The 26,543-nt window shown below is 37.9% G+C and overlaps 1 protein-coding gene across 1 annotated transcript in view; it reads right to left on the reverse strand.

Moving 5' to 3' along the window:
* ADAMTS16 (ADAM metallopeptidase with thrombospondin type 1 motif 16) overlaps positions 1 to 26,543 on the reverse strand; it is a 239,429-nt gene that overhangs the window by 14,571 nt on the left and 198,315 nt on the right. The window contains exons 19-21 of the mRNA XM_027869000.1: positions 9,621 to 9,822; positions 9,252 to 9,446; positions 6,068 to 6,292 (exon numbers count right to left, since the gene is read on the reverse strand). Of these exons, the coding sequence (XP_027724801.1) occupies positions 6,068 to 6,292; positions 9,252 to 9,446; positions 9,621 to 9,822 (622 nt within the window). The remainder of the gene's footprint in view (positions 1 to 6,067; positions 6,293 to 9,251; positions 9,447 to 9,620; positions 9,823 to 26,543) is intronic.

Raw genomic sequence — 26,543 nt, forward strand, 5'->3', positions numbered from 1 at the left:
TTTCCTCTAAAGTGCTCACAGATTAGATCAAGAGGCTTTGGCAGATGAAAAAGAGACAATGGCATTACTACTAGGTAGCCTTGGCTTTTTATAAACTTGTCAACATATTACCAAACCAGTGCAGCTAAATTTTTCCTAATATAGAAAGAAATAAAGGTATGATTCAGATAATATTTGGATATTATGAGTTCTTCCTGGTTCAATAATTTTAGAAAATAAAATGACTGGGTTTGAGAAATACTGACAGTGTTGAAGGGACAAATCCATTTATACAGTTTCTTTTAAAATAATTTTTAGAATTTGTTTCAGTTATGGATCAGTTAAAAATTCAGTCTCTGAGTTTGTGGAGTCTAGTAATTCACTCTAGTTTTTTTTTTCTTTTTTGTTTTACTTGAGTCTTTGATTAATCAGCAGGACATATGAATAATAGATGTGGATAAAAATTGCTGGTTCATGATACCTTTCTTCTATTAAAGGAATAGGGAGCAGGAAGTGGAATGGAATGAGAGAGCTGCAACCACCTCTTCTATCCTCCCAACATCAGGGAAAAATAGTCCCTGAGGAAAGTGACTCCATTTATCAGCTGAGTTGGGTAAGCTCTGCTCTATCCCTTTATCTCATCCATGTGGCAAGAAGAGCGAAAGAGTAGTAGGAACAATAGACACAGAATCTGATGGTTCAAAAAAATCAGTTTCCTGGAATTTTGGCATCCATGTTCAACCAGCAATGGCCATTTTGTTACCTTTCCAAAGATGACTGGGCAGCCTTACATTATTTCCTATATGGAAAAATCTTACCCAGGTGGAATTTCAAAGCTTACAGACTATTAAATCCTTAATAAAAATTCAAACCAAGTGAAAATCAGTTACTAGTTTCCATAGTGCATGTGATGTGGCTCCCTGACCGGGAAATGAACCATGGACAACTATTTATTAGCTTGTTAAACCACATTCCAGCCACTTTTTGCATTTTTTTACCCCCCCCCTTCTCCAATCAGATAAACATGCTCCATAGAGTACTCTGGATTTAAAAAAAAAATTATGTTGGTATAGTGTCTATACTCAAAAACGGTAATTTGAAATGAGGATTTTATCTGTAAATGATTAGTGTGACTTCATATATATGTATACACACACACACACACACATATATATATATATATATATATATACACATATACATATGTACATACACATAATGTCTACATGGAGATAATGAACATGTATAAGATCTTTCTGGAAAGAATGATCCCAACAGTAATTGGAGTCCATCTGTGAGGAACTTTTCAGAGAGGATGAATTCCCTATGGATAATGAGACTTGAGTTCTCATGAGTTTATCTGGTTTGATTTGCTTCTTTATATTGGGCATGTATAACCCTGGAGTGAAGACTTAAGGAAATTCCCTTCCCTTATTCCCCAGTTTCTCCTATATTTCTAATTCAGGCCAAGTGGAGAATGAATCTGGTCCTGCTGGGAGTTCTGCCTTCAGCTATTCGCAGTTACTGACAGGGCTGGCATCTGGGGTGAAGAGCTGCTGAAAAGGTAGAGGGGGCTAGCTCACTTCCTGGCAACACACCATACATTATAGTAGAAGAAATCCCAGTTTATGTAGATTCTTACCCCAGCTCTTCTACTTCCTAGATGGGTGAATTTGGGAAAGCCAGGTTCTCTGTTCCTTAGTTTCCTCACCTGTAAATTGAGGCTGCTAGCCTGGATGATCTCTAAAGTCACTTTTGGCTCTGACATATGACTTCTTTCCTGACATGACCATGGTCTCTTTTGTCACTGCATATACTAATGGCCATTCCTATGCTCAGGAGCTGACCCTTGGGATATAGCAAGATGCATTGAGATATTCTCTCCTTTCACATAGTGGGAGGCATAGATACATAGCACACAGTGCTGGGAGGACCCTGGCATTAATGTCAACCACAACTAGCATTATGAGAGAATCCTAGAATCACCAAAGTTTAAAGGGAAAAAAAGGTCCTTAGAGATCAGATAGTTCAGTCCTCTCAGTCTGAAGATGAGAAAATTGAGACTCAGAAAAGTGAGTGGATTTGTGTGTGGTCACATAAATGATTAGTGGCAAAGCCAGGACTAAAGCAGTACCTCCTGGCCTATAGTTAAGTGCTATAACCACCACTATATGTACTGCTGCGGTGTTTGGAGAAGGACAAAGCTCAGTGTTAGACTTCTATTATATTCCTTTGGGAAAAAGGGGTCCTTCCTAGAATGGGAGAAAACATGCCCAGACATTCTTTGGAATAGACTGACTTTGGAAAGTGAAGACTCCAAATTGTAGATGAATATAGGAAAATGTTTTATCATTTAGTTAAATATTCATAATCTCTTAGGTGACATTATTGGAAGTCACTAGAGTCATTGGAGTTTATAGTAGGAATGTCGTTCCAAGTATGTCTAGTCCAACCTTTCCTTGAAGCATTAATTCCTTCTACAACATCTCTAACAAGTGGGCATGCAGCCTCTGTTTGAATGTTTCCAGGGTGGTGGAGAACTCACTACCTTGAGTGTTAGCCTATCAAATTTGTTGGGTGACCTTAGGTTTTGGGATGTTCTTCCTTATTTTGATCAAAACTTGCTCACTTATAATTTCAACCTATCATGTGTTGAAGATTCTCTCATTAAAATGCAAATAGTCTTTGAGTGACATTTCATTATACTGTTATCGGTCTATAATATCTCTGCATGGATGAATTCTCAGCTAAGTGGTTGACATCTGAAAGTAAAATTCAAGACTTTAAGAGGATCTGGAAAAAAAGATAAGTGAGATTTTTTTTTTGGGGGGGGAAGGAGTGGAGAGAGGGATAGGTTTTTGAATTGGGTAAGGTAGTCTTGAATGGAGTACCACAGTAGAGGCCTCTTGAACAGCGAGGACGAAACATGAAAGCACAAAGTGATCTGAAAATAGGTAGGAGAATTGCTAAAAGAATAATTTCACTTCCATCACAATGTTGCCTATGGTTGTATATACTCATTCATGTTAGGGAGAATATTCTTCCAAATTATTGGCTATTACTAACTTCCTGAAAAAAATAGGTAAAGTATTATAGGAGGCAAAGAGTTTCTGTCTCAGAATAAGTCAGAGCTGTGTTGAAGTATTACCTCTGACGCAAACTGTCTGTATGACTCTGTGCAGGTTCCCTAACCTCTCAAGTGTCCTAATTTCAGACTATAAATTACAAAATAATGCTCAATCTGCGTTGGCAGAGTTTCCCCACAAGGATTTCTATCACAAATGAAATCACTAGGTCAAACACTGTTTACCCACTCAACTCAGAGTCAGCTAGGTGGCATAATGGTTAGAGCAGCAGATCTGGAGACAGGAGGACCGGAGTTCCAATTTAGCCTCAAATGCTTATTAGCTGTGTTACCCTGGGCAAGTCACTTAACTTCTGTTTGCCTCAGTTTCCTCAATTGTAAAATAAGAATAATAATAGCACCTACCTCCCAGGGTTGTTGTGAAGATCAAATGAGATAATATTAATAAAATGCATAGCTTAGTGCATGGCAAATAGTAGATGCTTAATACATGTTTCCTTCCTTTCAACCCCACTAAAAATCAGTAAGAAACAATTTTAATGACTTATAATTTCAAAAATATAGGGTGTTCCATGTAACTAAACTCCTATTAATGAAGATCTATACCTTCTCTGCAATTTCTAGCCTTAGAAAGTTGCCTGGGGGCATGGGGAGGGAAAGGGATTTGCCACAGTCTACACAACCAGTATATGTCAGAGGCCACAGTTGAACCCAAATTTTCCAGATTCCCAGACTAGCTTTCTAACCATTATCCTACTCTGTCTCTTTGAAAATCGATCAACAGATATGGATTAAATTATACAGATTGTCATCATTCTTCTAAAACAAAACTGCATATCCTGTAGATATATTTACATAACTACATGATCAGAGAAGTGCTATCTTAGAATATTGGCAGATGGATTCTGTTTGGTATCTTGTGGGTACAGTAGGAGCTGAATATGGACTGGAAAGCTGACTTCTCATGGGTCAACATGTAAAGCCAGGCCATCCTGGTTGGAAGTACATAGTTCAATAATTAAAAGGCTTGAGAGGAATTTGCTTTAACTGAACTAATGCAAAATGGATGGGGACTTCAATTTGAATTCAGTCAACAGCTGCACTAATCTTCCATTTGAGTGCCAGTCTCCATTCATTATGGGAACCTGCACTTCTTCCCTTTATTTTTTGGAGAAGATTTTTGGAGGATCTGGCTGTATAAAGGATCCATTTAATGAACAAGATACGTAAACAAGGGTAAAGAGGAGTTATGCAATAAAAGAGGCTCATGACTAAGAATAACATAATTGTTAGTGGCCTTCATTTTATTTAGCTTCTAAAAAATACTTCTCCACTTCCCAAGATGCACAAATCTAGACCTGCTTCACTGTACTGCCTAAAGGATACACATATGCATGTAAATATTTTGATGGTTCATAGATTTTCACTAGAAAATTAGACCTTGTATACATTATCCAAATAACCTGTATTCTGTATACCAGGGACCAGGCATCAATTACAGAATTCGACTAATGGGAAAGGAATATAAATTGAGCAAGAGAAAGAAATGATTTGAAAGTATTCCCTGAAAACAAATGCATGGGCTTAAAAACAACCTTCTTTTTTTTCTTTTTTTTTAAAGGAGAGTTGGGTTATGATAGCCTTCAGATTTTCATAGAAGAGTTAGTTTGATTTGGCATATCCTTCAACATTATTTGTCTGTCTTGTTTTGTATGGGTCACACGATATTTACAGAGGGGGAAAAGACACGAATAGACAACTAACTCTTGCTGTCTTAAAAGATTGAGATAGTCAATTGTCTTTGGGATTGAGGAGAACAAAGATCGAGGAAATGGATATTTCTGATTCTCCCTTTGTCCTCAAAAGAATCAGGGGTGACCTGGACTGATGGGAGATTCCTGGATCCCGTAAGTTAGATGAGGAAGCAGAAACCCCTGACATAATGGGGAAGATGGTTAGTCCTCTTTAAGGCCATCCTCACTGAACTGTTTATGTGGGAGAATTAGATGTTACAAGATCAGGAGTGAATGGAGTGATTGGCTTAAGAAAGGACCCAAATGCAGTCAGTGCTATGTGTAGGCAGATGAGTCAGTCAACAAAGTGAGGGTGCTATATTTTATCCAGAGTTAAAAAAAAATACTGCTGGTGCATTGAATCTTCCACTCCATGTCTTACTTACTCTTTCCATATCTTCTTCCCTCAGCACCCAGAGAAATGGAAGGCAAAGAAATTGGGGTTGTAGAAAAAGGCAAGGTAATTGAAGAGACAGCAAAAAGGAATTAAAATGAAAGAAAAAGGAAATGGAAGAAGAGAAAAGAAGTAAAATGAAAGTGAAGAGGGAGAGAATAAGATGTGAGGGATATAATCAGGACTATACCTTATGCTTCTAGGAATAGATGAAATGTCAACTATTGAGACAAAGACCATACATGAACATTTTGTTGTTATTTCACATGTTTGTTTAAAAAGAAAAAAAATAAAATTGGGGAAAGATGGAGCAAACAGGGCAGGGGGAGAAAATGGTATGGACAAAAGACAAACCTCCCTGAATTTACCAGCTAAAAGCTGGCTCTGCTTAAGTGTATGTAAACAATTCACATGATATCTAGTATATATTTGGACTTGTGAAACTCCCTAGTTAATCTACCATGAACTTTAATCCACCTCTTCATTCTGGAGTGGTTGTTTCTTTTCATAGTTATTCTATGGGGAATTCTGCCCCCATCTCACCCATAGCATTAAATCTTCCTATATGTGATGAGTGGGTGATAATTCTGAGCAAAGGACACATACATGCTCTTAAAGGCTCTGTAACAATTGGATATCAACCCCTAAAAGACACATACACACATCCATGCCTTTAAAATAAATGTAATAAAGCAGTTTAATAGGACACTGGGGACTGAAACTCTGAGGAAACATCACTGTTTAAACTTCACCACCAAACAGCAGAGCCATAAATTTTGCTTACTAAGCCTCTGAGAATTTAAAACTGTCAAGTACCTGAGACCAGGGAGAAGAGTACCAAGTGCCCCTAACATGTCTCACTGCAGAGTACACTGTTTGCTTGGGACATGAAGACAGGGTGCATTCTCTTTCCAAGTCCAGGTTTGGCTTTGGCAAATGTAAGCATTTCTTTGAAGCCAGCTCTCTGTATTTTCCAGAAACATATTTTTCTGCACATTTTAACAACCTTTTCTGTATTCCTCTTTCACAAGTTACAGAGCACTAAAAGAAAAAAAGAGAAGGAATAAAAACAAGGGGATTGAAATAATTCCTCTGAAGTAATAATTTTAGAACAAAATTCAATATGGAAGTTAAAATGTTATATAATCACTAACAGTTTTAACATGATTATAACAAAACTTAGTGGACCTCAGATGTAATTGTTTTAACTAAATATATTGACTATCTTTTTAAAAAGGATTTTGTGTGCATACTGGCTTTCAGTACCAGGTGATACTTGCTGGCAGACCAGAGCAGCGTAGGCAGAACAGTCTTGAAACACATGACTCAATGAGAATGAAAGTGATATTGTGGCTGCTGGCTCTGTGGAACCCATCCGAGACTCATTGAATTCCTGTGTTTTCTGAGCCTTTGCTTGGTTAGCTGGTCATTGTCTGGTCCTGGCTGTTTCTTGGTTGACATGTGCTATCCCTGTTTCCTCTCCTGATTGGTTATGGATGATCTCCTGCTTAAATAATACAGCTTCTACTTGGTGAATACTACCTCTGTGCTCCTTTCTCAATAGTTTTTGGGTTTTTTTTCTACCCCCACAACTATAGACTGATTTTGTTGCCAAGACTAGGTCTCACAATACTCTTTATCCCACCTTACCATGAGGTCAGTAAGGGCTGGGCCAATGTGACAGAGATCACCAACATAGTACAGAAGCTAAAGAATGGAAGCAGGAGAAGAGAAGAAAGGAATAATGTCTGGGAGTGAGACCAAATGGCATCTCCCCAGTAGATGCTCTCATGTTGTATTGGAACTTATTCGAGGCTTCATTGAAAGAAAAAACGCAGGGCCAACTGGCATATTCCACTATTTGATGCAAAAGTCCATGAGCTCTACCAAGTTTCACACAGGGGCTGTTGTCCCAGAAAGCCAACTGCTCTGCTAGTGCATATACCCCTGAAAGCAAAGCACTTAGGTACCTTATACTTCCCTGAAAACAGAAGATAAATAGTTCCAGTTCCGTGAGGTCACATGGCTCACATGAGAATGATTTCCAGATAAAAACCAGGAACATTTTTTTATTAAAAGGGGTGGGGTGGAGGAACTTAGCTATTACCATGGGCCAAGTGTCCTATGAGGCTAGATCTTACAGCTCAAACAGTAGCAGGTAGTGGCTTTGGAATTAGGGAAAAATGATTGTACTGTACAATAAGCTCAAAAATGTCTAGGGAAAGTTCCCATAGGTTCCCAAAGCGGGTGATGCCGACTCCTGGGGGGCACTGGAATGATCCAGGGGGTGGTAGTAGCCTCAGGTGCAATTGGGGGGCATTGAATAAAAATAAGGGGGCAGTGGAAACATAAAGAAAGAAGATAAGAATTTTGAAAAACTGTTCATACATGTTTCATCTGATGTGTAACTGAGTTAAAGTCATAGTGATTACATTATTTTCCAAATAAACATACAAAATGCAAGTTATACCTGATCAGTCCACCGTCAGGCCTTAACAAGTAAGTACTGGCAGGCAACCATGTCACACATTGCCAGGAAGTCCAGCATGTATCACTGGGAATATGTGCATGTAATGACTTGTTTATAATATGATAGTATAGGGTTACATGATGCAATATTACATCAACAAAATTTCAATGGAGGAAAAACCCACAAATTTACAATAAATTATTAGATGTAAGATGCAACATTTAAAATATTTTATATATTTTTGAAATGATGCAAATTTCAAAAGAAAAACATTAAAGGGTTAAAGAAAGTAGATTTCCAAGGGGGGCACTGAGTAATTTTTTTTAAAAGGGGTCAGTAGGCCAAATAATTAAGCTTTAAATATCTATTTGATGGTGGCTATACTTAAGACCTGAGTTTTACATTTTAGGTATAAGTGCCTTATGTTAATTGTAGTATTTCAATCAGGGATATCATAATAAAGGCCATGCAATCAATTTAATGTTTTCAGAAATCTAAATATTTTTCCTCTTTCCTATCTTTAGAAGTAACTATACCAAAGTTGTGGAAGGTACAAAATATTCTTGAATCCTATCCTTTACATCAAACTTAAATAGAAACAGATCCCTGCTACTGCACATTGACTTAGAAAATCACATATTAATATTATCTATGTTGTATTTTTTAATTTTGTGAATCATTTTCCAATTATACTTTAATCTGGTGCAAGTCACATGAGTTTTACAGGTCCTTGCAGACCTTAGGCAGAGAATCAGACATGTTATATCTTCTACTATTGCTCTGATTGTCCCTACACATCTCTCAGATCAAAAGGACTTATAAACAGTAAACTAATTTCAATGAGAGATGGTGTTTAAATCTTTCTCTTAGAAGATATAATGGATGCTAAAACAAATTGAGAGGCTCATTTTGCATATAATCCTAATTACTGATTGTCCCAAAATTATGCACTTGAATGTCCCTGGTAGAGTCACTTTTTCATGTTTTAAAAATCTATTTCTCAAATTTAAAAATAGCCTCTAATGACCAATTTAGGCAAGACATCTCAGTTAGATGCCCCAATATCCTGATGCCTGATACAAACTCCAGTTAAGCATTTTCTTTAAATGTAACTTGTGTCAACCCAAAGAAGATATTCAACTGAATTCAATCAGGCACTAGGCACAGTAATTTATTCATACATTCTTTTTTATTTTGAAGATGATGCTCCTGGTGGATATCACCATCCATGTGATTTTTCTTTTAAATGAGAAGCAGTGTATTATGAAAAGAACACTGGAGTTGAAGCCAAGGGATTTAGATTTCCATGGGAACACTGATATTACAACCATATGCACTGTGACCAGTCCTCTATACAGGGTAGTTTTTTAGTGAGTGTTCAGTGTTAGGCCTCAGTACCTTCTGAAAAGATATACAGTGTCTTTGAAAAGAATAAAATTAATTAACTTTGAAAAAGAATTAATTTAGCACCTTCTTTCACACCTACTGGAATGACATTCTAGCAATTAATCAGAATTGAGATGTACCCACCTCTGACCAGGCAGACACAATCCATTGTAGTTTCTTGTGCTTATGGCAGCGTTTAAGCAAACAGGCTTCTTGAGTTTGGGGTTTCATTTCTGTGAAACAGACAGCATCAGGCAGAATCTGAGCCCGAGCAGACGGGTTAGTGCTTTTACAGGTCACTGATCTCTTTTTCCATCCTTTCCCACATGTTCTTGAACACTAAAGAAGAGCAATGAGTAAATAATGGGAAGACAAATCCAACAAAGGCAAATACAGTAGGCTGGCCTGTGGGTTTTCAGGAGGAAGCCTCTAAATGGCATCAGTAAAAGCAAGGTTTAGAAAGAGGCACTGACCTCATTTCTCTGCCCCCTGCTTGTAGTCTGAATAACTTACCTCTGACCAGGGCCCTGCACTCCAGGCTGGTGGGCAGCTCTGTGTATTACAGATCTGTCTGCTGGGAGGGATTGGCTGAGGGCAAAGAGTGGCAGAGACCACCTCTGATTTAGAGTGAATCCGCTGTATGCACTGAACCAGCCTAGATTGTTCTCCTATGCCACAGGTCAAGCTGCAGGTGCTCCAGTTCCCCACTGACCAGCTAGGAGAAGACAAAGCAAAAGTCATCAAGATCTGTGAATATCTATCCATCTTCCATGCCAGAAAGAAGGTGATTATATTTAGTATTTCTATTTTAAATAGCTTTATCATTTTTAATAGTAATTTCCTACAATAACACTACTAGGTAAACTCAGATTTTTTTTCACACTGAAGAAGTAATATTTTCCAGGTAGGTGATCCAGTGGATTTAGTGTTAGACCTGGATTCAGGATGACCTGAGTTCAATTCCAGCTTCACCCATTTACTGGCTGTGTGATCCTGGGCAAATCACTTAACCGCCATTTACCTCACCTTCCTAATCTGTAAAACTTGATAAAAATAACAATAGCATCTACCTCCCAGGGTTGTTGTTAGGCTAAAATAAAATAAAGGATAAGTGGAATAAGCATTTATGTAGCACCTACTATTTGTCAAGCATTATGCTAAACATATTTTTACAAATATCACCTCATTTGAACCTCACAAGAACTCTGTGAAATAAGTGCTACTATTATCCTCATTTTACAGTTGAGGAAACTGAGACAAACAGCGGTTAAGTGACATGCCCAGGGTCAATAGCTACTAAATGTTTGGGGCTATATTTCAATCCAGTTCTTTTTCACTCAAGGTCCAATACTCTATCTATTGTGCCACCAGCTGCCTCTAAATTTAAAGATGGTATTTATAAAGTGCTTTGCAAGCCTTAAAGTGCTAAATACATGTAATCTGCTATCATAATCATCATTGTCATCATCATCATCATCATCACCAAATTCTGTCCCACTGACTTACTTCCCTTATGAATTCTTCTCTTCTTTTTCCTCAACTCTTTTTACTCTCCAATATGGAGAACTACCTTATATAAGGCAGATTATTTTTCAAAATTAAGAAAGACAAGTCCTACATGTATTCTGGATGTGAATGAGAAACATCTTTCTCTGTTTTAATTCGTCTGTGTTTGTGGAAGCCTAAAATATTATATACTAAGTCAATTTATTTCGTAAGCACATTTCCATTATGCATTTAATGAACCCAAATAGCCCAATGTTACCAAAGCCTATCTTTTTTATATCAATTTCCTCCTTGTTATCCTATGTGACTCTGAATCATGGTCTACCATGTCCTCAGAAGGATAAAAATAATAAATAATCCTAAGAACAAGGAAAAGACATATGGTATGTGAAAGTAGGCCACAGGATTCACCTATGGAAACATCACCAAAGACCTGTAGGACTGAAAATGGAGATTGGTTGGCCATAAAGAGAGGGTGCGGGATAAGAGATGGACAGCACAAATTGCATTGTTATTGATGATGCATTAAAAGACAAAGAGCAAGACCTCCAGCATATTAGGTAGGTAATCCATGGAGAATTTCTGGAAAGACACAGGCAAGAATTCTAAGGATGAAAAGGTCTGGCTGAGTTGTGATCTGCCTTGAAGGTATGAGTACTCATACTCATGAAATCATGCTCTATCAAGGTAAAATTGTATTTTCCAATTGAAGAAATTGAAGCAAAGGTGGAACAACTTGTCAAAAGTCATGCTATGGTAGCTCAAATGAGCTCCTGTGAAATGGGAACTGAGGTCTATCTGAACAGTGAGACAAACAAAATGTCAAAAAGGACTTATGTTCTAAGTCCTCCAAACTAAGTTATGTGAACATCCTGGAGTAAAATGCAGGAAAACAGGCTCTGTGGTTGTCCTAGATGTGAAACAGAAGTCACTATACATGCTTTAGTCTGCCTCTATCTATATCAGGTCTCAAAGATTATCTATTAAGTCTGTTTCCTAAACAGACATCATTGTATTTGTGGGAAATTATGGAAAATCTGAAATGTTAACTTTTGTACCCAAAATAATAAAACAATATAGCTCCTTATGAACTGTCACATTTTAACTGTGGAAATGTTTCAATTTTCCAGCCCAAACGGGCCTAACCTATTTTAAAAAAAATTAAAGACATTCTCAATCAATTTATTCTTATTATGAAAGCCAGTCCTTCAGCATGTGCTGCTTGGCTTTTTCATCCATTGATGATCCCTCCCCTTTTTCTGTCTTCATTATCCCTGTTTGCATTGATGGTGGTTTCTATCTTCTCCTCCTTTCTTATATCTGTTCTCCCTTTCCTAAAGCCTTATAAATTATAATTGGTGTGTCCACACAGGGGTTGTAACAGACATCTTGGCTGCTTCAGGGCTTTTCACACCATCTTGTTAAGTCCTTCTGTCTCCACCGTCTTAAGCCATTCCAACTGTGTTGATCCAGTCTCTCCCCTCCCCTATTGACTGCACATCATTAAGAAACCCTTCTCTTGAACAAAGCTCATTCATACTGTATCTGGAAACTCAAAGTGTCTGTTCTGTGTCATGGGCAGAGCTGTGGGGGAAAAGTCTTGATTTCAGCTCATGAAACAGTCAAAGTCAACACAAGAGCCTGCCCTTTGCCATTTCATGTTTCTGTAGCTCCTTGATCTTCAGGAATAATTTCCCAAAACTAGATGCATACAGTAGCACATCAACTGTCGTGTTGGTTGGCTCTAGTATAGTTCTGCTTTTTTTTCTAAGTCTCCAAGTCTCCAGTCTGAACAAAATACAGGGTTGGTAAAGTGTCAAGTCAAAGTTATGGTTCCAATTTCAGACATTAAAAGATTGAGCCATACATAGTCAGTACTTTCCATCAGCTCAGTCACTTACCCATGAGACATATGCTTTTGTCTCCCAGGACTGCTTGGAGAAATGCTAGGGTTTTATGGTCTTCAATTGCCAGGTTAGATAGTATTTTCTGGCATCATTTGTTTCATTTTTTTATGCCCCATTTGCCACCATTCACCAACTGTTTCTCAAGAAAGTTACAAGCCATTTAAAAAAATTTTTTTTATGTCAATAACATTTTGGTTCCAGACTTGGGATACTTCCTTTCAAGATGCAAAATTCTGACACGGGTAATTGATTTAAGTAAAGTGTCTTGACATAAAGCTGCCACACAAGCAGACATATCATGTTTTGGTTAAAATCCAAACTCTGGGATAATGTCAACATTAGATGACACCTTAAGCATTAGACAAAAAGTTCATCCTGTAAAGAACGAATACAGAGGATTTGCTCATTTATTGGGCTTAGAAAGGTGTCAGATACTCACTCAAAGTGATAAGTACTGCTTTTTTAGTAATTGTGACTTTAGGATAACGATGTTATAAAATTTTGTCTAGCTTTTGAATATTTAAGATCAATCAGGTCTTGTGTTACATACCATTTTCCCCTAAATTTAATGTAAGGAAGGACTAATTACAATGAATAAGCACATGATTAAGTTAAGCCTTTACTTCTCAATCATCATGCTATAAATTTTTTTTTGTCTTTGATACCTCATTGAAGGCAAAACATAATGCTTATCTTGATGCCTTGATTTACTGCAGTACAGACCTCAGTATAAGGTAGAGTCCATCTTGGAAACTGTCCAAAGAATTTATTTAGTAATAGAATTACAGAAGGACCTCATTATAACATTATTTCTCCCAGTAACACATTCTTTCAGTTTAGAGCATGGAAAGGAGTAAACTAAGGTTCTAGAATACACATAATTTTACAGTGCTGACATTTATTTTTTTTTCCTCTAAAGTCCTCCTCTGTTCCCAGATCATGGCATGGAGGTGCCTCTGGGTTTACCAAGGCTATGCCAGCAGATACAAAGACCTGGTAGGTCCTACTGTAGGGCAAAGGCTTCAAGTAAATACCTGGATATGGATATGGTTGTGTCTTTGGAGGACCAGCCCTGCCCAATTCAGAGGGGCTCATCACCATAAAGTTGGACACTGTAATGTGTGTTTGCCACAGAAGCTGTTACAGAAGACTGTATCTTTTTCTCTGTATCATTTTTAGGCAGTTTAGAAAAGCTTCTCTTATAGTCTCATTTCACATTAAGAAATTTTTGGTGATCTCTGCAATATAAATTGTCCCTGGGAAACATTCTCATAAACTTAATCCTTCAACTATCTGACAATGGTTATCTGAATGATTCTTGAGCTAATACAGATGAGGAACTAGATTCATTTTCTTATCATTTCTTTTTAAAAAAATAACTTCTTGTTATTCAGTGAGTCCTTGAAACTCTGCCAGTTAGGATATCTACCTTTTGTGTAGAGAAAATTTAAAATAAAATGCAAGAGAGACCATATGTTCAATATGTGTAATGTCTTAGGGAATGAAATCATTTCACTTCAATAAAGACTAATCACTTGCTTTGGGTAATGAACTATGCTAGGTAGTAGATGTGTATACACACAGGTTCCTGTTTTCAAGGAGTTTACATTGTCCTGGGGCCCTACTCAGGATATGCAGCTAAGTAAATACAAGGTCATTTGAGGAGAAGAGACCACTAACAACCATGAGTTGGCTGGGTGAGTGGAAAAAGGTGGCATTTGACCAGGAAAGCTAGGGATTCTAAGAAAGGGAGAGGAAAATGGAAGGCGATCAGACCTGGAGGACAGTCAGTGCAAATGCCATGGAACTACAGATGTGGCCAATGGCCTACACCATTTTATTCTATGTAATGCTGTTAGGGAGGAAGCTCTTAAATATGCGCCAATTGGGAAATCTACTTGTTTATAGTGAAACTTAAGAAATCTGTTTGAAGAGGAAATGTAGATGTAACCCATGTGCTCAATAGTCATGGTGTCTGAGGGGTGGATGCATCAATACCCTGCCCTTGAACAGCTCAAAACAAGAAATCATCAGGATAAAAATACAAATTGGATTTGACAAAAGGATCAACAAACCAGCCAGGTAAACTCAGTCTGCAAAGGTTGGGAGTAGGAGACCAAAGGAAAGAGAGTGCTACTCCTGGGGGAGGGGATTCCACAGAGGAGAAGATTCTTGTTCCTTTTCATCTTGGCCAAAAGACTGAGAAGTGATAGAAAAGAGTTCTTAGGGAAGAGAACCCACTGAGTAGTTATCTGAGGGTTGAGGGTGGGGAGGAAAGAGGAGGGAAAAAGAACAGCATCTAGTTCCTCTACAGTCATTCATGACCAGTGGCAGCTGAAGAAAGAAACTGGTCTGGAAAGTAATGGTAGTAAGCCCAAAATGAGCTCATTGGACTTGGAAGCACAACAATCAACAAGAATCAAACTTGCAAGAGCCAGAAAGATTTTGACTCTTGGAGTCAATCATGAGGCAACGAGGTGGCCTGGAGGGTAGGGCATTGGACCTGGAGTCAGGGAAACAGGTTCAAAGACTTTGCTTCAGACACTAACTGTGTGGCCTTGGGTAAGTCATTTAAACTCTGTCTGCCTCTTTTTCCTCGTCTATAAAATGGGGATAACAGTACCTTCCTCCCAGGGTTGTTGTGCCGGCAAAATGAGATAATATTTGTAAAGTACTTTATAAACCTTAAAACATTAAATAAATGTTAGCTATTGTCATTGTTATTGTTGTTGTTATTTGACAATTCTGTGGACTTTGGGAGTGATAGTAAGCCACTGTGAGTTTTCTTTTTATTACCTTCCTTCCTTTCCTTTCCTTCCTTCCAACCTTCCTTCCTCACTCCCTTTCTCTCTTTCTCTCTCTCTCTCTCTCTCCCTTTCTTTCCTTCCTTCTTTCTTTCTTCATGTTATTTGTGTAGGGAAGTTGCTTTTTGGTGCTTGAAAGGGTGGGTTAGACTGCCTAGTACAGATTTCCCAGGATTCTGCATGGGTGCTCTGAAGCAGAAAAAAATAGTAATATAGTACAGATGATTAGGAATGAAGTGTCATGCATTCACATCTTGGCTTTGAAATCCATATGACTTTTAGCTTGTCACTTAACCTTTCAGGCCTCTTTTTCCTCATCTTCAATGGTCTAGATTGGTGGTATCAAATTCAAACAGGACCCACTACGCCATATATACAGATCCCTGTAGGCTTTCCACTGATCTAGAAAACCACATATTAATATTATTTATGTTTTATTGCGTATTTATTTTGTTAGATTTTCTGACTATATCTAGTTTGGTCACTATTAGGAATGTTGTGGGCCAAATGAGGCCCATGGGCCTCATGTTTGAAACCTCTGGTCTAAGATGATTTCTTCGGTTCCTCATAGCTCAAAACCCTGCATTTATGAAAAGCTAGCACAGAAACCTTGTGTCCTGATCACAGGAGGGGGAGGTTGCATAAGCCACAATTTGAATGTGAAGCAGCATAAGGTAATAAAACACAGAGAAAGTCACAATCATGGAATCTTAGAGCAGGAAGAGTCCTCTGAGGTCACTCAGTCCAACCTTCACTCAATGCTATAAATTCTATCTAGAACAAATATACTTGGCATGTAGGCATCAAACAAATACTTAAACCTAGAATTCAGGAGGGAGCACTTTGGTGTTGTGATCCCAGTTGTCATTCACTCTATAGATCACTTTCCTCATCTATTAATTTGGCATTTTACTTTTTATCCATCTCCCAGGACTAGCCAACAAGATTAAGTGGGATTTATTAAGTGTCTCTGTCTTGACAATCTGTTAAAACAGTGAATATGGTGAGGGCCATGTCCTCAAAGAGCAGACAGATTTTAACATTAAGCAATCATGTAAATGAATACTGTGTACAACCTCTAAGCTACCACCTACATAGACTGCCATCTTTGTACTTGCCTGATTGGAAAAAAGCATTCGGTGTCTTAATATTCCCAGTGTCCAAGCCCTCCAAAGGCTAGAGCTAAATGTTGAAGGAAATGGAAGACAATCTGCCCAGAACTCAGCAATCACATTTTCCTCTGCAGTCTATTTGGACAGATGTTCTGGTCGCTGACTGGACAAGCTGGGATCGGGCTGTCTGCTGGAACACTTCCTCATCAAGCCTCACTGCCTGAAGGTGGGCCCCCGAGCTTTTTCATCTCAGCATGGAGAGCTCATTACTGACAACTGGTTGGCAAAGAAGCAGGGGCCTAACATTTGGAAAGGAGGAAACCTGGATTGGGAATCCAGTCCCTTGATGAGGGAACCAAAAACCATGTCTACTGGCACATCAGGACTTAAACTTTACAATTCCTGCATTTCTCTGTGCCTGAGAAGTTAGAATCGTGAAACTGAAGTTGATATTTGTAATGAGCTAAATAAATCCAGGCACTGAATTGTTTTAGTCTTCAAAGACAGGATTTCTTTGCTGAATCATGCAAAGCTACCCTGCTACATATCAAGAACTGAACAGGAATAAGGTGCCATGGGTGTTAATTTTATGAACTGTGAGAAGTCAAGAGTAGGTCCAATTCTCACTCTTGTGGGCCAAAATACTATTTTTAATGGGTTTGCCTGTCTCAGTATCCTGTCATCAGATCTTATCTTTAAAAAGATTAGCAAGATCTATCATCCTTGTATTTACAGTCTGAAGGATGGGGAAAATGAAATCATGTGAGACGTATGCTTACAGAAAGTGACCTCAGTGTTCTTAAAATATGCCTTATTAGTCCCCTGTCTCAGTTTAAACCCTTCATCTGGGGGGGGGGTGTTTTCTCAGCAGAACATTGAGGGTGTCTCTCTTCTATTAACTTAAATGAAAACAACATCAGCTTGTAAAAAATAAAAGGAAAACCATTATGCCCAAGAGGATGCTGAGCTCTGGCACTCTTAGAGGTATCCTTGTTTCTAGTACAGAGTGTATATTTAAGGAGATGAAAGTCCTAGAGATACCACCACACCCTACCAATACAAGTACTTCTGCCACTCTCTGACACACAAAGTTTTAGGGAGATTTTTAATCTGTAAACAATCAATTAAAAGTAAGGACAAAAATAATAATCCTTAGGAATAGGCATTCTACTGATGTACAAAATTAAATACATATTACATACATAAATGTAATGTGCATACATAATTACATATAAAATAGAGACCAAAATGCAAGGTAAATTTGGGAGGGACAGCAACTAGGGGAATCAGAAAAGGCTTTTGGAGCTGAGTTTTGAAGGTAATAAAGATTCTAAGAGTAAGAGGCCAGGAGGGAATATTATTGTCTTCATATAATTATAGCTCACCTTTATATTGTGCCTTAAGAGCTACAAAATGCTTTATAATATGAATTATCCTGTTTGATGCTCACAACAGTCTTGTGAATAAGGTGCTATTATCCTCATTTTACAGATGAGGAAACTGAGTCTCAGAGAATCTAAGGGACATGCACAGGATCATGCAACCAATAAATGTTGGAGGCAGGATTTGAAAATAGTTCTTCTTGGCTCCAAGAACAGCATGGTATATCATCCTCTAGGACGAGACCTTCTGAAACCAAACCTGTTGGTCTCAAAATCCCTTTATACTCTCAAAAATTATTGTGTACCCCCCCTTAAAGCTTTTGGTTTATATAGGTTATATCTATCGAAACTTACTATATTAGAAATTGAAACATCTTACTATTATTATGAAAATAGTTTTGCCTTCACAGACCTTTCCCCCTCTTAAAGAGTTTTGGGGACCCCCAAGGATTCCTGGACCACACTTTGAGAACTGCTTTTCTATGCCACACCACCTCTGGATAGAAATGCTGGAATTAAAGCCTTGTCCCTTTGTTCTGCCTGTGACCTCTCCTCCACTCTAAAGAAAAGTCACACGTATGTGTTCGGTTGGTGTAATGTATACAAACCATCTTGTGATTGTAAAACTTTGGGCTATAAACCTTATACTGGTGAGTAAAATAGCAAGCTGGGAAAAGAGCATCCTGGGCTGTTTGCCTTTTTCCTAACCTTTTCATGAGGCAGGTTGCAGCTGAGGCTCTGCTTCGATGGACTGCCTTCTCCTCCCTACCCCAGGTATGCAGTTCCTTGACAACTCTCATCAATTACTCCTGGTTCTGTTTTCTAGGGCAGCCAACTAGAACTAATTGAATCTCTTTTCCCTGAAGATGGCCTTTCAGCTACCCATGTGTGGTTCCCCCTTAGTTTTTTCTTCCTCAGGCTACATGTTCTTAGCTTTCAGCCTTTCTCTGTATAACTTGGTATCTATTCCCTTGTCTTCTAGGAGTGGCAGACCTTCATGCAGAAGTATACGGATGGTGAGAATGCAGTGCTTCTGATTAAAGGTCTTAGGAGAGCCATGAGGTCGGTCTGCTTCCTCATATGCAAAACTACGAAGTGCATAGGTGAAGACATAAGAGATAGCTGATGGCTTAGATAGAGGGCTGAAGACAGAGTCAGGAAGACTTAAATTCAGATTCAGCCTGAATCTTACTAGCTGTATGACCCTGGGCCAGTCACTTCACTGCTGTCAGCCTCAGTTTCCTTAATTACAAAATGGGGAAAATAATAGCACCTACCTCCCAGGGTTGTAGTGAGCATTAATTGAGAGACCTGTAAAGTACTTAGCTCAATGCCTGGTACTTAGTAGGTGCTCCCTTCCACTATGTTGTCATAAGGATCAAATGAAATTATGTGTAAAGTGCTCACACTTTAAAGTACTATATCAAGTCAGCTATTATTATTATTATAAAAATTTACAGCATCTATTTAAAAAATCCAGCCTTTTTAACCATCTTGATTTGAGGGCTGATCAGTTGTAAATCTTACAAAACCATATATGTAAATCTTACAAAACTATAAAGCAATTTATCCACAAGACTAATTTAAATTCAAAACCATGTTGTTTTTAATCTCTCTACAATGATTCGTTAGAGGCAATGGTGTAGTGGAAAGAACATTTGATATGGAACTGAAAGACTTTTCCTTCAGTTACTGGTCTGTTATCTGTGTGACCTTGGGCAAGTAACAACCTCTATGAGCCTCAAATTCCTCATTTGTAAATTGTAAATAGTTATCTTATCTACCACCCAGGTTGTTGTGAGTGAAGTGCTTCCTAAATCCTAAAGTATTATATTAGCATACCTGACCATGATAATAGCTAATATTTAGTGCTTTTTTAAGGCTTGCAAAGTACTTTAATACATTATCTAATTTTGTGAATATTTTATGTACACTATACTATATATATATACATATATACACACACAAATATATACATATATACATACACATGCATGTATACATACATATATAAATACATACATATATACACATATACATACACATACACACACATATATATGTATGTATGTATATATATGTATATATGAAAAATCTCCCCCACTAGCATATGAGTTCCTGAGGGCAGGGACTGTTTTGCTTATACAAATTCATCCAGTGCTTATCATAGAGACTGATCCATGCCAGGCACTTAGTAAATGCTTGTTGATGGATAAAGATGAAGTATGCTGTAGTGAATATGTTGGACTTGGAATATGGAAAACCCCGCTTTGAATCTTGCATTAGATATTAGCTGTAATATTCTGGATAAATTATTTACATTTTTCTGGCCTTCAGTTTTCTCATCTATAAAATGAGGAAGGGGGCCTCAGTGACCTATAAGGTCCCTTTTTTCTTTCAGCTCTAAATCTATGATCTTAGAATTTATTGACTAAGAGCTGGGATCCTTATAAAAGAATGTGATGGCACCCCCATTACACAGTGAAATAGGATTTCATGTTTTTAAGTTCTCAGGTTCTAGCAGGGTTGGGCCAAACTAGTCAGACAGAAGTGAGAGGTCATCAAAGTGAGTCTTTCTTCTCTTCCTTCCTACCTTTCTTCTTTTCTTCGTTCCTTCCTTCTTACCTACAAAATAACTTTGAAAGTAGCACAAGCAGGTTGCTATCCTGTTTAAAGTCAACATCACTGGGTCAGTGTCTGGGTTATTTGGTCTATAAACTAGGGTGTCTGTTTCTCATATGCATAGATATATGTATATTTATATAGATACATATGCATGCACACACACACACATATATATGTATGTGTGTATATATATATATATATATATATATATATTACCAATCTTGAGAATCTGAGAAGCCCTTTTTTTTTTTTAAAGTAAGACAATCGGGGTTAAGTAACTTGCCCAAGGTCACACAGCTAGTATGTGTCAAGTGTTTGATCTGAGGCAGGATTTGAACTCAGGTCCTCCTGACTTCAGGGCCGGTGCTCTATCCACTGCGCCACCTAGCTGCCCTGAGAAGCACTTTTTCACCTCGATGCATGTATAATTACTTATTAATATTCACACAAATTCTTCATATATGGAATTACTGTCATAGTCTTCTGAGATTCTGGAAGGCATGCAAATATTTTAGAAGACTTAAATATTAGGATTATTGTACCAAAGTTTCTTCTATGGGGAAGTTCATGGCTGTGGAGTTAATCTTTGACCAACTTAATGCATAAATTTTGTATTATTGTTTTATAGGTAGAGATGTAAAATGAATTTGGAGAGCCAGCTACATAGAGCAGAAATCTCTGAATGAGAGAAATTAGAAAAATTAGAATGAAGAATAGAATCCTGAACCTTGAAAAAGCCCATAGAGGGAAGGAAAATACACTTGAGACACAAATAAGTCAAATGGGTGGAAGAATCAGAAGAGTACATTTTCCCTCCTACACTCTCCTCAGCTCATTTTGTCATCTCAATTCTTTTAATAAATCTGGTTCATTGTACATTACTCCCCCTCCCATAGTCTGTGATCCATCCATTCAGGCTAGCCTTCTCTCTGTTCCCCACACAGAACATTCCATCTCCCATCTCTGTGCCTTTCATTGGCCATCCCTCATTCCTGGAATGTGCTTCCTCTCTATCTCTGTCTCATGGAATCCCTTTATTTCTTTGGGATACAACTAAAGCATCGCCTTCAGTGTGAAGTCTTTCCTGCTTTCCCCTATACCCAAATGTTAGTGACCTTCCTTCCAAATTGGTGTCTAACTTCTTTGTATGTCTTTATATTTATTCACTTTGTATTTATGCTAGATATATATTTATGTATGTACTTTTGCCTTTCTGATTAAAATGCAAGCAATTGCTACACTCTTGTCCATGTATCTCTAGAGCCTAGCACATAGCAGGACTAATAAATACTTATTGATTGATAAATTGATGTATATATCTATGTAGGTCTTGAATTAGTGTTTCATTATATAGTGTTATGAATTGATCATTTGATATATTCACATCTTACCTCTTGAACCAGATGCAAGCTAACTCCTTGTGGACAGGGGCAACACTGAATACTTATTTTGACATATTTATAGTAATAATATTTCAGATTTTTATGTCATGCTTTCTGAATTTGTTGACCAATTTCTTGACCTACATGATGTCATTTAAGTCTCACAACCACTCTCTGAGGTTAGTGCTACAGATATTATTACTGGTTTACAGATAAGGAAACTAAGACTAAAAGATATAACAAAGGCAATTTATGTTAAAGGTAGGATTTGAACCCATCTCCCTGACTTCAAGTCTAAAATTTAATTACTATGCCATGCTTCTTCATGATCTCATATGGACAAATGTTTCATTGAGTGTTATTTGATTCAAGGTCAGCTTTGCTGTTCCTATTTGACAGATAAGGATGTTGAAGCACAGCTCTTATTAAGTACAACAGAACCTTGAACTTGGGATCAAGAGCATTGTGTTAAATTTGGCTATGCTGAGAAATGGTAGTAATATCTGCCTTTGAGATTACCCGGATTAAATTAATATTTCAGGGGACAGGTTGTAAACTATGCAGGAGACTATATGTGCTGTACTGGATTTCCCAAAAGTTTTAGTATATAAAAATCCGTGAAGTTATAATATATAAGTGTTTTGTGTGTGTGTATAAATATATATGCATATATATGTAAAATATATGTGTGTATACATATAAGTCTTCTAAAATATATAGATATAATATATCTATATAGATATAGACATAAAGTATAAGTATTCCTCATCGTCTGAACCAAGCTTTGTTCACCATAGTTTCTTCCCACTAGCTGCTTATAATGTAAAGTAGCCATGCCAAGACTATAATACCATATAACAAAAAAGCAATTAGATGAGAATCACAACATGCCTGAGCCATAAGAGATGTCAGAGACCATCTGGTCCAATTCTCATTTTATAGAGTGTTTAAATGCCAATATGGCCCCCCTGGTAAGCGACAGGGATGAGACCCCAGCCGAGGTCTCTTAAGTAGACATCTAGGTGTACTACCTACCTTGTGATTTAATGCTGCAAGATGAACTTAATTATTAAATGAAATAACTTAGGAGGGCGAAATTCCCCTTAAGGATCCTCACCCAACTCACCTAAGAAGAAAGTAAGATCATTAATGCTAATAAGCCAGGAAGCCCACTCCTTCACTCACATATTCCTTCCTTATACAATTGGTAAGATATAGAATTTTTTTTCTTACCCAATCATTACCTGCTTTGTGTAGATGTTAATATTACTAAAGTATTTAAAAAGTTAAGTTATTTTACAACAACAGAACTGGCCTTGTAATTAATGTCCAATCAGGTGGAATGAAGAGTAGCCAAGCATCATTTGCTACAAAATCTCATTATTGAGTCATTCAAAGCTGTTCTATAGCATCACTTAATATTAAACCCTTTTTAGGAATGAGTAAAATTAATGTGGGGAGCCAGATGATCATAATGAAGAAACTGATTATTCTAGATAAAAAAAAAAAACCCTCCCATTTTCCCTTATATGGTTATGGTTAGTGGAAGATATACTCAAATATTGTTTAGTTGTGTTTTTTATCAGGGGTAATAATAATAATTTCTAAAATGCTAAAGCACATTACATATATTCGTAATGTTCATTTTACAGAGGAGGAAACAGGCAGAGAGACATTAAGTGGCTTGTCTAGTGTCATCCAGTTAATAAGTATCTGAGGAGGAATGTAAACACATGTCTATCTGACTCCAAGTCCACTGCTTTTGGACAATAGCAACTTAATGGTAAAAGAGAAGTGAAGCAAGAATGGGGAGAATAGTGTCCTCCTTATTGCTGCTGGTGCTAAGTCTGAGAGTTTTTCAAGTTCACGCTATTTAACCTTCGTGATGTGATGCTGGGAGCAGAGGCTATTCCAGATTCAGCATGGAACAGCAACAGCAACAAAAAGAGAAAGAGCAAATGATTCAGGTTGACTTCAAGGCTCAAAATGGCAGTAATTACTAGCAGGCACTGCCAAATTTTCTCTTGCTTTAACTCAACTGATACAAACTAAATCTCTTAAGGGCAGATCCAGACACTGGAGGAAAGATAGTCATGGGTCAAATACTAAGGTTTGCAAAGTGCTTTATATATGTATATTATCTCATTTGATCCTCACCACAATGCTGTGAGATAGATGCTATTGTTATCTCTATGTTACAGATAAGGAAAATAAGGTAGAGAGAGGTTGAGTGACTTGTCCTGGACTCCAGGGCCTAGTAAATGTCTGAGTCCAGACTTGAACTCTGATTTTCCTGACTCTAAAATCATAGTTACTGGAAGTACCTGCCTTTTTTTTTAAGGAAAGGAAGCAACATTTGAGTAAGGGATACTGACCAATGTGTTTTAATAGAGGCTATAGCTAAAAGTATCATAAATATAGTATTTGTAAAGATGCTTCAGCCAATATACTAGGGGAGGCAGGTCTAAGAAATTTTGGTAGTTTACAGTTGTGCAAATTTAATAGAACAACCAATTGCTCAGAAGCAACAGGGGAAAAAGAAACTGCACAAACTGTGGTTTGATGTTCTTTCCTTGCTTTGTAATTTAAATATGTTAACTGCATCTGGTCAATGACAGTCTAGATGACTAAGAATCACTGGACTCATCAATTACCTCAGCATGTTGACATCAATACTAAGTGCTGACATAAATACTAAGTGCTGATTGTCTTCAGACAATCCCTGCCTATCGTCTTCACTTAAGGAAGGGGACTGCCAAAATGATAGCCCATTCAGTGGCTAAGAATCAATTCTTTAAACTTTTTGATTAAATATGTCAGCTGGTTTCTTGTATATTTCTGTGGCTTGCTATCGAACGTCCATCCAAATTCTCCCATACTGTACTTATTCAGAGATGGTATTGTGATGCCATGTCAAATTCTATCAAGAGAGGCCCAGGTTGAAAGTGACTTAACCAACGTAACAAAGGCATTCGTGGTGGAGCCATGGTTCAAACACCAAATTCATTGCTGTTTTTGCAACATTATGCTGCCTCATTTAGATGACCCTGAGTTTATCTGCAGCATTGATTCAGTGATTCAAATCCTAATTTTGATATAATTGCACAGTGCCTGGCATATACTGAGTGTGTAATAATAAATGCTTTATATTCTGGAGAGTAACCTTTGAGAGACAGCATGGTTCAGTGGATAGGGAGCTGGTCTTAGAGTCAGGAAGACCTAGCTTCAAGCCCTGCCTCTAACGCATATTGGCTAATGAATGTTCTAAAGTATAAGTTATAAAGCATTTTATTTCATAGTGTTATAAATTTTGTATTATTGGTTGATAGGTAAAGATGTAAAATGAACTTGGTAGAGAGGTCAGAGATGAGAGATACAGGTTTGAAAGCCTGACTCTGGGCAAGTCATTCACCCTCTTGGTACCCTAGGCAACTATCAGAGTTTCAGAGAAGTTGTCAATGCATATAGGTAGAGTTTCTTCTCTGGGAGTTCCATATTCCAATAAAATCATAGGTTAAGTAAAAAAACAAAAAACAAACAAAAAAAACCCAAATAAGTAATTGTCAGTATTCTGAAAGCAAGGTTTCTACATATGTGTTGAATATATTGTAAGGCAGGGTTATGGAGGAGTGCTTTAGTCAGCTCCTTGGGCTTATAGTATGATGAACCTTTGGGACCTTTGAAAGCACCTCCTCATGGACTATGTGAGCATGCCCGCTGGTACCTTGTTAAGAGGAGAGAAAGGCCGTTTTTGATTAAGTCTCAGTGACTTTGGCTACCTCCAAAAATGCTTGGTTGACTTGGAAGTTTGGAATACCCAATCTCATCATAGGAGCCATATATAGCCCTTTGTGATGCCTTATAAAAGTTGTCTTCACTGAGAACCTAAGGTTTTTTTGCACCTTTTTATCTGTTTCTCCTGACAGCTTTGGAACTCAGAAAGCCTCTAGCTGCTGCTTTGGAGCAGAAGCCAAGGGACTTGGACATGTTCCCCAATATAGCCAGAGAGCAGAGTCCTGGCCACCTTTTGCCTTCCCTTTCTTCTTCCCTTTCTAGGCACAAGTCAGAAATCAGAGTACTTAAAGTTGATTTTCCTGACCCAAGAGATGGCAGCAGGTGAGGCAAGGCTGGAAGGTCAAGAGTTCTTTCACAAGCCCTTGTTTGCCTGCCTTATAGGGGCAACCTGTGGTCACTCATGTGACCTGAATAATGGAAAGTCCTTTCTATGGAAACACCAGAGGGTTCCCTCTGGAGGAACTCCAAGTTGGAGAATTCTAGAATTCAGCCTTCTAGACAGAGAAGAAATATCTTCGATATTATGATCCCAAAATCTAGCCTTCTAACTAGAGAAAAGAGACTTCTTAGTCAGCACTAACCTTAGGGATTGCTTTGTAATATTTCATTCAAAGTGTAAGGATTTGGCCTTCTTTCCACAAAAAGGAGGATTTCCTAAGCAGTGCGACTTTTAGACACATTGGGGCTCAAGAGGAAGGGAGTTACCTGCCCACGAGCTCTGAAGTGTTACCTTTCTTTTTGGAGTCCAAATCTTAATATAGCACTACTAGCTTGAGGGGAGGGGGGAGGAGGGGCAGGCAGTAGGATTAGGAGTGGGAGTAATTGGACCTGTGTAAGGCCCTCTGAGAGAGAAGCATTCACTTGTGGAGAATTCAAACAAAAAGATAACATTGAGTAACAAAGACTTTAGGACTAGCAGAAAA

Source organism: Vombatus ursinus, unplaced genomic scaffold (assembly GCF_900497805.2).
Source record: "Vombatus ursinus unplaced genomic scaffold, bare-nosed wombat genome assembly UNPS02014791.1, whole genome shotgun sequence".
Classification (NCBI taxonomy): domain Eukaryota; kingdom Metazoa; phylum Chordata; class Mammalia; order Diprotodontia; family Vombatidae; genus Vombatus; species Vombatus ursinus.